Genomic DNA, 13003 nt, shown 5'->3' with positions numbered 1-13003 from the left:
CATGGTTCTGCAGTGTGATCTTTTCGGGAAAGGTTCATGATGAGTAAGACAAGCCAGGCCAGCTTGCTCGCCCAGTGCAATTAAAAAAAACAAAAACATTTTGCCCTAAATAAAAAGTGGCAGCTAGGAATGAGGGTGTTCTTTGGGTTAAAGCAGGGTTGGGGAACTGGCTATCTCCCCCACCTCCTGCAGGCCAAATTTGACAGGAGGGTGGGGCAAGCCACGTGTCAATCACCTGATGTCACAGTGACATCAGGCAACCCCTTTTTTGTCCATTTGCAAAGTGCTGTGGGTGAAGTTTTCCACAGGGCTTTGCCAATGCTGCCAATCAGATGCACGGAGTGAAATCTTGAATTGGTTGGCATACATCACACTGGGTGGGTGTGGAAAAATGAGTTCAGTGAGCAATGAAATGCAAAATAGGCAGAGGAATCGGTGATTTATCTGAACACAAAATAGTTACAGTGACCAATTGGATAGTTAACTGTCCAAATGAACAGTTCTCCAAACGAAGAGAGGTAAAAAGTGGAGTCCCCCCAAGGATTGGTATTGAGTCCTGTGTTTTTTAACTTGTTCATAAACAATCTAGAGTTAGGACTTAGCAGCAAAGTGGCAAAGTTTGCTGATGAAACTAGATTTTTTCAGGGTTGTTAAAAAGATTGCAAACAGCACCAAAAGGACTTTTCTGAACTGAGTGAATGGGCAGTAAAATGGCAAATTCAATTCAATGTAAACAAGTGTGTAGTGATGCATGTGGGGGCAAAAAAATATTAATTTCTCATGGGGGCTGAACTGGTGGTGGCAGAAAAGGAGTAACACCTTGGAGCCTTAATGGATAGCTCAATAAAAATGTCAACCCAGTGTGTGGAAGGCATGAAAAAGGAAAATTTCATGCTAGGGATCATTAGGGGGATTGAAAATAAATCTGCCACTATCAAAATGTTGTTATACATATCTAAGACCACATTTGGAATACTGTTCTGGTCACCTCCACTCAAAATGGATATTGTAGACTTGGAAAAGGTTCAGAATAGGCTCAGGAGAAGGATGGAGGAAAGATTGCAGCTTTTGGGAATAGGTGGCGCTGTGGGTTAAAGCCTCAGCGCCTAGGGCTTGCCGATCGAAAGGTCGGCGGTTCGAATCCCTGCGGCGGGGTGCGCTCCCGCTGCTCGGTCCCAGCGCCTGCCAACCTAGCAGTTCGAAAGCACCTCCAGGTGCAAGTAGATAAATAGGGACCGCTTACCAGCGGGAAGGTAAACGGCGTTTCCGTGTGCGGCTCTGGCTCGCCAGAGCAGCGATGTCACGCTGGCCACGTGACCCGGAAGTGTCTCCGGACAGCGCTGGCCCCTGGCCTCTTAAGTGAGATGGGCACACAACCCCAGAGTCTGTCAAGACTGGCCCGTACGGGCAGGGGTACCTTTACCTTTACCTAGTTTAGAAAAAAGGCAAGAAAGAGGTGGCATGATAGAAGCTTATAAAACTATGCAAGGACTCGATGGGCCACTGGTCTGATCTAGCAGGGCTCTTCTAATGATCTTTCGTGTTTTTCGCACCATGTTTCGCACCAAAACATAGCTGTCAACCTTCCCTTTTTTTGCGGGAAATTCCCTTATTCCAGCACCGTTTCCTGCTGCTTCCTGCTGCTATCTCAGATTGTTAGGTATCCCGTAGACTGTCCCCGGGACAGGTGAGGCTGCTGATTCCTTATTTTCGAGGCTGCTGATCCCTTATTTTCAAATCTGAAAGTTGACAGCTGTTGTTGTTTAGTCGTTTAGTCGTGTCTGACTCTTTGTGACCCCATGGACCAGAGCACTCCAGGCACTCCTGTCTTCCACTGCCTCCCGCAGTTTGGTCAAACTCATGCTGGTAGCTTCGAGAACACTATCCAACCATCTCATCCTCTGTCGTCCCCTTCTCCTTGTGCCCTCCATCTTTCCCAACATCAGGGTCTTTTCCAGGGAGTCTTCTCTTCTCATGAGTTGACAGCTATGCACCAAAATAACCTGAGAGCAGGCGGTAAATGCCAGGTCAGGTGCTGGTCTCCGGCAGCCACAAGAGAGGAGGTTTGTTGTTGTGCTCGGGACCTTCCTATGGGCATCCCTCTGGTTCATCTGGGAGAACAGGATGCTGAGCCAAATGGGCCACTGGCATCCTCCAGCTTGTCTCCACATAGGTTCTTAAGCAGGGGCTGAGGACTACATTTCCCAGCGAGCTTAGCGGCAACGCCAGGAAAGTACGCAATGCGCGCGCGCGAAAGAGAGAGGCGGGTTTCCGGCCGCGGGGAGTGCTGACTCTCCCTTCCGTTCTGCTGGCAGCTGCAGGAGCCGAGGTGGGCGAGGGCAGGAGGGGAGGGCAGGTGGTCTTGGCAGGCAAAACCGGGTTTGGGTGTCTGATTGGAGGACAGCTTTGGATGAGAAAAGGAAAGAGAGGGGTTTCCAGTCGGGGAAATGCAGGTTGATTGGAGGAGGGGGGTCTATTCTGCCCGGGGAAAAGGAGGGCGATTGGAACTGGGTGCTGGGTGCAAGGAGGTTTGGCAGAGAAAGTTTCATTCATTCATTGACAGCAGTTGTGTCTCATCTTCTTTCCTCCAAGAAGCTCGAGGTGGTGCACGTGGGTCCCCGTCCCCCCGTTTTATCCCCACAACAACCCTTTGAGGTTGGTTAGGCTGAGAGGACAGTGAGCCCCCCCCCAAGTAGTTTCATGGCCAAGTGGAGGTTTTGAACCCTGGTCTCCTAAATCCTAGTCCATATTTAATCTCCACCACAACCGTGTTAGGTCTGTTAGGCTGAGCGGCAGGGGCTAAGCTCAGGGTCATTCCCTTAGTGAGCTTCCTGGCCGGGTGGGGATTCGAACCCTGGTCTCTCTCGGGTCAAACACTCTGCTACACAATATTGCCTCTTTTCATGGAGTGAGATTCTGGAGAGCAGCTGGCAGTCAGAATGACCACTTGGCGAGATGAACTACTACTATTACTACTACTGTTTATTGCATTTTTATCCCACCTTTTGCTCTGTGATGTTCAAGGTGGCGCACACCGTTATCTCTCTCCTAATTTAATCCCCACAACAATGCTGTGAGGTAGGCTAGGCTAAGAGGGATGTTGACTGGCCCAAGGTCACCCACTGAACTTCATGATGGCCAAGTGGGTATTTGAACCCATGTCTGTCCCAGATCCTACTAGACTGATGCTCTAACCACTACATCACACTGGCTCTTGATGGAATCTTATTATGGGGCAATTTCTGAGTAATTGGGGAAGGGTCCTGACAGAAGAAAAAAAGAGGACGGGATCACGGTAGAGAAAAAAATCAGAGCATTTGGCATTCATTTGAGGGGATCTCAACTATAGGATAAACTTGTGGTGTTGGATTACAGGAAGCAGCATTATATGGACAAAGTTAATAAATAAAATTCACTTTGCCCAGCATTCCCTTCTCTAGCTCAGCAGTTCCCAAACATTTTCCTCCACGGGCCAGATGAAAATTACTGAGGGTCTTGGCAAACTGTGTAAATCAGTTTTATTCCTGTTGTAGCAATTGTAATCCACTGTGCTAAGATTTTGTATGGTTCTTAATTGTATTTTTACTGATTTATTTTAAGTCACCTGTTTAACTTTGGAGGCATGGCCATATTTCATTCATGTTTGAGCATGGATGCTCAAAGATCATTTATCATAGATTAGGGTTATACACTCTTTAGCCATCCCAAAACCATATTCGTTTAGAGGCAAAGTAGGGGTTCTAATCTCTGTTTAGTAAGATGGCAGTGTTTTAATTGGTGAATCAGTTAGGCTAACCAATTAAAACAAAATTTCAATTTGATTAATTTGGCAGCAGGTTTTTAAAAATAAACACACATTTAATTGCTGTGCTGATACTGTTTCCCTTCCTCACACTTTAAACAGATTCACCATTCTGTACTTCACTTTTTCTCTACCAAATGATATTCTTCTTCAGGTGCAATTACAAGCCCATCCTCTTCTCCATTCCAGATGAAGCTGTTGATTCTTGCCGTGCTGGTTGCCACCTCCTCAGTCTACTGTGAGGAAGGGGCCAGGCTCTTGGCCTCCAAGTCTCTGTTGAACAGATATGCCGTTGAGGGCCGGGATCTCACTTTGCAGTACAACATCTACAATGTTGGCTCTAGGTAAATCTCTCATAGGAAAGACTGGTGGTATCTTAATGCTCTTTCATGGAGATGATAATAATAATAATAATAATAATAATAATAATAATAATAATTTTTATTTATATTCCGCCCTCCCCAGCCGAAGCCGGGCTCAGGGCGGCTAACAACAATAAAACAGTACAAAAGTACAGCACAAACAACACTCTAAAATCATTCATTATGCCTTTGAAAAGTTTTTAGAAGCTGCAGCTGGTGCAGAATGCTGTGACTAGACTGCAGACTGGAGCGGGTTGCAGGAAGCATGTTATTCTCTTGCCACTGACTACTAGTCTGTTTCTGGGCAAAATTCAAAGTGTTGGTTATAACCTATAAAGCCCTCTAGGGCTTTGGCCCAGGCCATCTCCCTATATGAACCTTGGGAGTGCACCTTCAACATCAGATGCATGGCTGGTGGTGACCCAAGAGAGAGGCTTCTGTGTGGCTGCTTCCAGATTGTGTAATTCCATCTCAAGAAAGGTTAGACTAGTTTCCTTTTTGTTATCCTTTGGCCGGCAGGCTACAATTTTCCTGTTCAGTCGGACCTTTGGAAACTAAGGCACAGACAATGGTGACCACTGGGCTGCTCTCGGGGCAAACTGTACTTTTAATTGCTGGTTCTAAATGTGTTTTGTTGTATTTTTAATTATTGTTTTTAGGTTGTCTTTATTCCATTGTATTTTGTAACTTTTTTAAATGTTGGAAGCTGTCTTGAATTCCAATTTGGGAGAAAAATTAAGTACAAACGTTCCCTCGGCCCTAAAGGTGTTCAAGGCAAAAGTGGTTGCCGTGCTTGCTTATGCTGCCCCGCTTTGGGCTGTGATGACAGATCTTGCTCCTCTCGAGACACTGCAAAATCAATTTCTACGTCGGCTCCTAATGCTCCCTCTGTGCGTAAGCAACGCAGCCATGCGACTAGAATTGAAGATCTCATCCTTAGAAACTTGCCTGTGGAAGCAAGTCTTCAATTATTGGTTATCATTGTGGCATAGACTACCAAACCATTACCTTGTCCAATGCTTATGGCGAGATGAATTCTCTAGCCCTTGGACTAGTAGAATTCATGCCAAACTCCTGAGTTATGGAATCTCTCCTTCAGATTCCCTAAAACTAGACCAAATTACTGCTCAAAGACTGATCCGCCAAAGACTGGATGACATCGATCTACAGTGAAATTATATGCTGGGGGGAGGTGTTTGTTCGCCTCAGAACATTGGTATCACATTAACTTACTGCGTTCCATCATACCTCTCCTCCCTTTCGACTGTTGCCCATAGACTGGCCTTCACCAAAGCGAGGTTCAACGTTTTTCCCTCCAACGTCCTGAGACATAGATTCTCAAAGGGCCAAGCCCCCGCCATGTGCGAATGTGATAAGGAGACACCGGAGTCGCTCCAGCACATTATGTTCACTTGCCCCCTGTTTAATGTGCCACGGGCGAATTTGTTGGGATCAATCATACAGAAACTAGAGGGCACCCCATCAAAATTCCACCTTGCCCAAATCTTGCAGGATAAGGATACTCATACGACCCTGAAAGTGGCAAGGTTCCTGGTCGCTGTCCTTACCCAAAAGCGACGCCAAGGGGCACTACAAGCTAACTAAGGCGTAGTATGCCATTCTATTCTATAGTATTTTATTGCTATAGTGGTGCTTTAGTGGCTGTTTTCCCCACGTGCACAAGTTGTTATTTATGTGTCGTTTTTACCTGTATGGGCCTATGGCCGTAAATAAAATTACTTACTTACTTACTTTGGGAGAAAAATTGAGTACAAATGCATTAAATCATCATTCTCAATATTTCTTTACCATCATATAACTTTTTTTAAAAAAAGTTACTTTCAGTTTTTTAAAAATACTGGTAATCATTAAGGTTACTTGGCTAATCAAAAATTAAGCCGCTGTCAGCTGCATATTGATGGCACCCTAGCCCTTATCTCCAGGTACCTCCTGCCATTGGTCCATAATGTAGGTGTTAAAGAATAGCATTTGGGAATAAGATGGATTGCTATGGCACCTACACACCAGACTTCAGGGACCTACCCTCTGGGAAGGACAGGACACCATGGTCAATGGCTGATAAGAAATTCCGCAGAATCCATAAGATTTCACTCAACCTTCCCATCTCACAATACAAATCATCTGCCAGGGTGATCAAGGTAGTTTTAGTTCCAAACTCAAGTTGGAAGCCAGATTGGAAGGGATCTAGGTAAGGGTCCCACCACCCCACACACCCTGCCTTCAAGTGGTGTCTTGTTCCTAATACTGTTATCCCAATCCTTTTATCTGTTGGCGTCAAGTGCTGCCTTAGAGGTGGAGTTGTCGGACGACTCATTTCCTCCTGAAGACTTTGGCATTGTTTCTGGGATGCTCAATGTCAAGTGGGACAGGATCGCACCGTATCCTTTTTTTTGCACAGAGTGTGGCGGGGTGTGTGTGTGTGTGTAGGGGTGACAGTGGCTCTTTTTAGACCCTTTAGAGTCATAAGAACAGTAGAGCAGCCTGCTGGATCAGACCAATGACCCATCCAATTAATCAAACTCAATAGTTTTAATTGGACTTTGAATAAATGTGCAGTTAAATATTACTGTGTTGAGTTTTGTTGTGTTATTACCTTCCTTACTGGGTCGTGCAAACCACTATTCTGAATGCAGGTAACTCACCACTTAAATCACCTTTAACTTGTGTGCATTCAGCTTTATGCATTTGACAAAAATAAAAAGGGGGCAGGCATCGGGGGGGGGGACGGGACTTTGTCATTCCCACCCACCATTGCACTCAAGGTGTTTGGACTAGAATCAACTTTGACTTTCTTGTGTTATCACTGGAACACAACCCCTGCATAAATTGAGTCGCCTGTAATGCGACTTCTCTAGGATAGAGAAGGGATAGAGAAGGGACATTGGGAATACGTTTGCGGCACTATCGGGGCAGGGCCCCCCAAAACGTTTAGGTTTAGATCATAAGCCTCAGCAAGCCCTCGGGATTGTCCCTTATTTATCTTGAAGCACTGAGCAAGTAAACTTGTTACACGCATGAGCAGTAAGACCCAAACCACCCCCTGGTCTCTTCTCCCAAAAACCCCCTCTCTTCCTTTACTTTCTGCTCCTGCGACACAGTCTGCTTCCTTAGCCACTGTCGCTCAGTGCCAGCAATGTGTCCCACACGGTGGTCCTGAGACCCCTGAAAGCCGGCTACTTCAACTTCACCTCGGCCACCATCACATACCTGGCGCAGGAGGGGGCCCAGGTGGTGGTAAGTAGCAAGCGCCATGGGTGGAGCCCGGGGTCTGTGGGGGCCCACAGGCTTTGGCTCGGCTCACAAGCAAAGGCATTCTTTGTAGTTACCACTGACCCCTGCCTTTCTTGAGTCCTATGACTTGTGCAGGGAAATTTGGGAAGGGTGTGTGTGATGGGAATTGTAGTCCAAAAGCAGCTAGAGACCCAAGTCTGGGAAACCCTGGCTTAGAGTTTTGTGGTGGTTGTTTGACAAGGAGACCTCGCATGACCGCAAGCACCATGGCCCTTCAGGAGAAAAGGCGGGGTATAAATAAATATATAATAATAACAAACACAAACCCCCTCAATTTTCTTTCTTTTCAGGTGGGCTTCACCAGCGCTCCAGGGCAAGGGGGGATCCTCGCCCAGCGTGAATTTGACCGGAGGTTTTCGCCACACTTTGTAAGTAAATAAAGCAGTGCTGTCAGCCTGCTCCAATACAACACTGGGGGCATTAAAAACATAAGAGCCTGATGGATCCGGCCAATGGCTCATTTAGTCCAGCATCCTGATCTCACAGTGGCCAACCAGGTGCCCAAGTGGGAAACTTGTAAGCAGGACTGGAGCACAAGGGCACTTCCCCCTCCTGTGGCTTCCGGTAGCTTCCATTCAGAAGCATTGCTGCCTCTGACTGCGGTGGCAGAGCTTAGCCATTATGGCTAGCAGCCATTAAGAACAGGTTTTAGTAGCCGTGTTGGTCTGCCGTAGTCGAAACAAAATAACAAAATTCCTTCCAGTAGCACCTTAAAGACCAACTAATTTTGTTATTGGTATGAGTTTTCGTGTGCATGCACACGTCTTCAGAAGTACAGTGGTACCTCAGGTTAAGTACTTAATTCATTCCGGAGGTCCGTTCTTAACCTGAAACTGTTCTTAACCTGAAGCACCACTGTCAGAGCTGCCTCCAGGTCCCAGCTCACAGAGGACCAACGCTAGGCTGTAGTTATGTACAAAAGTCTTTATTGAGATTCAGTTTCCATTTTAAAGCCGCAGCGTGCAGCTCTACGTCCCGACCTTAGACCGGCGAAGTCCCGTCTGAGTCTCCTCCCCTTCCACACCAGTTTAAGACTCTCGCTTTGCTCCACCTCTTTCTAAGTTCCTTTCTCCTCTGGGCCCTCCTGCCCGCTAGGGTCTCATCCTTCCTGGACTCCTCTGACGCTGACCCTGACGATTCTTGCCCCTCCTTCCGGCGGGCTTTAGGACCTGGTTCCCTATCCGGGCTACCTTCTGTGCCGCTCGCCTGTACCTTTGAACTTGGCGCGCGCGCCCAGCCTGCAACTTTCCTCTTGACCGTTAACTCGCTCTCCGATGGAGGCGTGGTCAACCCTGACTCATCTTCTCTCGCTGGTGGTGCATATGTGGGCTCTGACACCTGGAACTCCTCCCCCCCACTGCGCTCTGGTGGGGAAGCTGTTCCTGATTTCCAACTGCTGCTCTGGGAGTCCCCGCTGGCCCCTTGCTTCTGGGGTGTCCCCCTTGGGTCGCCCCTTGCCCTGCCCATCGGCGCCCCCTTCTGTGAATCTTCCGATTCGCTGGAGAGGCTCATGGAATCTCTCGGGCTGCTGTCATATTCTCCTACGCTGCCCTCGGATTGCTCCCTCTCGCTCTCCATCTCTTCTCCTCCCTGCGCTCCCACTGAGTCCCTGACAACCACTTTAGCTAATGGGGCCTCCTGCTGCTGCCGTGCTGCCAGAGCACGATTTCTGTTCTCATCCTGAAGCAAAGTTCTTAACCTGAAGCACGGTTTCTGCGTTAGCGGAGTCTGTAACCTAAAGCATATGTGTCAGGGGCTCAAGAGCAGAGGCACAGGGAAGAGAGGAGATGGAGAGCGAAGGGGAAGAATCCGAGGGGAGCGTAGAAGAAGAGGACAGTGGACCGAGGGATTCCATGAGCCTCTCCAGCGAATCAGAAGATTCACAGAAGGGGGCGCCAGTGGCCAGGGGTAGGGGGGTCCCAAGGGGAACACCCCAGAAGCAAGGGGCCAGCGGGGACTCCCAGAGCAGCAGTTGGAAATCAGGACCAGCTTCCCCACCAGAGCATAGTGGGGGGGAAGAGTCACAGGTATCGGGAGTAGCGTCTCCCCCAGCAGGGAGAGGAGAGGAGTCAGGGCTGACCACGCCTCCATCGGAGAGTCAGACAACGGAGGGGAGGTCCGATCCGGCCAGTATCCCGGAAGAGGGAAGCAGTGACAGAAGTAGTGTAACGGTCAGGAGGAAGGTCACTGGGTTGGCGCGAGAGGCAAGTTCAAATGTACAGGAGCGTGGGACAGCAGAGAATGAGGATTGGGAACCGGGTCCTAAAGCCCGCCGGAAGCAGGGGGAGGAGCTGAGCGACTCAGCATCAGAGGAGTCCAGAAAGGGGGATGCCCCAGCGGGCAGGAGGACCCAGAGGAGAAGAGAGCAGCGGAAAAGGTGGAGCAGGGCTAGGATCTTAAACTGGTGTCAGAGGGGAGGAGATTCAGATGGGACTTCGCCGATCTAGGGTTTAAGAGGTAGGGCTGCGCGCTGTGGCTTTGAAATGGAAATTGAACTTCAATAAAGACTTTTGTACATTACGACAGCCTAGCGTTGGCCCTCTGTGAGCTGGGACCTAGAGGCAGCTCTGACAGTATGTAACCCAAGGTACCACTGTATATACTTCTGGGTTTCACCGCATGCGCAGAAGCGCTCAATCACATTGCGTGCATGTGCGGAAAGGCGCCTCCAGATATGAAGTTTTCGGGATGCAGCTGGGCCTCTGGAACGGATCCTGTTCGTAACTGGGGGTAGCACTGTATTATTTATGTTTGTTATATTATCACTATGCTTGTGTTTTGGAACACTATAATATAATCATCACAGTCACAGCTTTTGACTAGCACAGTTTTCCCCAGACTTTTTCAGGCCGCCATCCCCTTGGTTCCATAAACTAAATCCCCAGTGTCCATCACTCTATAAAAAGCACTATTCAGAATAGTGGTGTGCACAACCCACTAAGGAAGATGTGTTGCTAACAGTTAGTTGCACATCTGTTCAAAATCTAGTTTAAACTATTTAGTTAAATGACCTCAACAGAGTTGATGAACTTGATTCTGTGATGCCAGCTTTTCAAAGTCTAATAGCCATTTACACCTCCAGCTGCCCCCCTTACCTCTGTAATCCCACTGCTTCCCAGGGGGTGCTGCCTCCCCCCACACTTTGGAAACCACTGGACCAGCACAATGAACTTGTTGAATTGAAACGACTAATTATTTCCCCTTCACCTCCTTTTCTTTTATAAAGCTGGATTGGGCAGCCTTTGGGGTCATGACGCTCCCCTCCATCGGCATCCCTCTGCTCCTCTGGTACTCGAGCAAAAGGAAGTATGACACCCCCAAGAGCAAGAAGAACTGAGCTGCGCCAGGTGGATTGTGTTCCCCTCTGCGGTTCTAGGGGTACTCGGGAGCGACAGCAGAGCAGCCAGCGTTTCCAAACAAACTGGGGTGTTGCTCTTCAAGAAACAGCTGCCGTAAAAAGAAAAACCAACCCATCAGTGAATTAAAACAGGCCCCGTATTTTCTGCCAACCCTCCTAGCCATTCTGCTGAGGGATCCGTCCAGCCTCAGTGACGGAGGTTCCACCCCTCTTCCTTCTCCACGTCAAATCTGCTCTTCTTGGCCACAGGAGGGCACTGGAAGGAAGGGGAAATATCAGAGCCCTAAGCGTGAAGAATTAGATAATCTGTCAGAGAAATCTGTTGTGCCTCAGAATGGTGTGCGTGTGTGTTTTTTTATCATGGAAAATAAAACACAAACTTTGAATCTGCTGTGATTTCTTTTCTCTTCCCTTAGCACAAAAGCAGGCCTTCTCCTACCTCTGGTGCCAGTGGGAAGGGAGGAGTTGTCGTTCAAAACATCTTTAGGGCACCAGATGGGTGGAAAGGCATTGGCACCAGCATGTTTTCAAGTGGGAGCACTGAACAGAAACAAATGGCATTGTTTGACCTGCGTCAGGTTCTGTAAAATATGTGCAGGCCCAGTTCAAAAGGATATTACTGCATTTTTCCATGTATAAGATGACCCCTATTTTTTTGTATCCAAAACTGAGAAATTAAGAAGGCCCCGGATGCACTTTTACTCACAGTGCTCCGTTGGTGCCCTTAACCTTGCACAGTTTGTGGCACCTTGCACCTGTGGGTGCACGCACGAGAAAGAGTGGCACATGCAGCAGGGGAGGAGGGAAGGAGAAGGAGGTAACACTTGTATGGTGGCGGAAGCAGCCGCGGGAAGATCAAGGAAATACTGTATTTTTCTAGTATTTAGCAAAAACATTGTCTTTATACATGGAACAATAAGGTATTTAAATTATAAGGTAATAACATTGGTAACAAATTTAAAAGGAATGAAAAACAATACTTATTTTTAAGTGCCTTAAAGCCGTGAGTCTCCAATCTTTTCAGAGCAGGATCCTACCATTTTCCTAAATAGGCATTTTAGGACCCACTTCTCAATTTTAAAAAATAATTTTTATTAAAGATTTTATTGGGTTACAAAAGTACATGCATTGTCTCTAATTTCAGGTTGTAGAGTCTTTTCTACAAATCTGTTGCGCTCAATATTTGCCTGGTCTGAGTGCTGCTGTAGTGACACAGGTCAGATCCAAGTGGAAGATTTAAAGCACATGCAGTACACATTTAAAACACAGAATATTGGGAATAATAGCTTGTTCAGGCTGCTGAGGAACAATCTGAATGTGAAACTACAGTTGCCAGGATTTTGGGGGAGGTAAAAGGTGAAGGTAAAGGGACCCTCTGACCATTAGGTCCAATCGTGGCCGACTCTGGGGTTGCAGTGCTCATCTCGCTTTATTGGCGGAGGGAGCCGGAGTACAGCTTCCAGGTCATGTGGCCAGCATGACTAAGCCACTTCTGGTCAACCAGAGCAGTGCACGGAAACACCGTTTACCTTCCCGCCGGAGCGGTACCTATTTATCTACTTGCACTTTGATGTGCTTTCGAACTTGCTAGGTTGGCAGGAGCAGGGACCGAGCAACAGGAGCTCACCCCGTTGCGGGGATTCGAACCGCCGACCTTCTGATCAGCAAGTCCTAGGCTCTGTGGTTTAATCCACAGCGCCACCATGCACATTGGATGTGTTTTACATGTCTGGTGTGCATTTGTCCATATACAGCACAGGATCTTTCAGCAACAGCTGCCTTTCCCAAGCCTAGTGCCCTCTAGCGGACTACAAGTCCCACCAGAGTCCAAATATCTGGAGGGCACCTGGTTGAGGAAGGATCCTTTATATTTGCGCTGCTTTGAATCTGAATCGGTCACCTCCGGTCAGGCTGCAACCCAGAGGTGACCCACCAGCGAAAGATCCACGCCGTCCTCTGCAGTGCCTACGCAAAAGGAAGCCCCACGCTGCTTAGTGGGATTTACTCCCAGGTAAAGGCGCGAACATTCCCAGGCTGCGCCTACGTCTTCCCTCCAGCGGGAGCAGCCCTCCCCAGGAGTGGGCGTGGCTCCGCGCCTTACCTCTCCTTTCAGGCTTCCGCCTCCCGCGTCGTTGATTGGCCGGCTCCGCGGCGTGGGCGTGGCTTCGG

At 48.2% G+C, this 13003-nt stretch overlaps 1 protein-coding gene across 2 annotated transcripts; it reads left to right on the top strand.

The window, feature by feature from the left end:
- Positions 1 to 2263: 2263 nt before the first annotated feature.
- On the top strand, positions 2264 to 11220 carry SSR2 (signal sequence receptor subunit 2). Of its 2 annotated transcripts, none has more exons than XM_079957283.1 (6): positions 2264 to 2329; positions 3992 to 4146; positions 6465 to 6563; positions 7311 to 7419; positions 7767 to 7844; positions 10703 to 11220. In XM_079957283.1, the coding sequence occupies exons 2-6, from the start codon at positions 3992 to 3994 to the stop codon at positions 10811 to 10813; spliced, it is 552 nt and encodes a 183-aa protein (XP_079813409.1). In that variant the 5' UTR covers positions 2264 to 2329; the 3' UTR covers positions 10814 to 11220. The 2 variants fall into 2 exon arrangements, with proteins under 2 accessions (XP_079813409.1, XP_079813408.1); XM_079957282.1 differs by having other exon boundaries at positions 2272 to 2329; positions 3957 to 4146.
- The last annotated feature ends 1783 nt before the right edge of the window (positions 11221 to 13003 follow it).

The sequence above is a fragment of the Podarcis cretensis genome, assembly GCF_951804945.1.
Source record: "Podarcis cretensis genome assembly, chromosome: 16".
Taxonomy (NCBI): Eukaryota; Metazoa; Chordata; class Lepidosauria; order Squamata; family Lacertidae; genus Podarcis; species Podarcis cretensis.
This window is presented reverse-complemented; position numbering and strand designations above follow the sequence as displayed.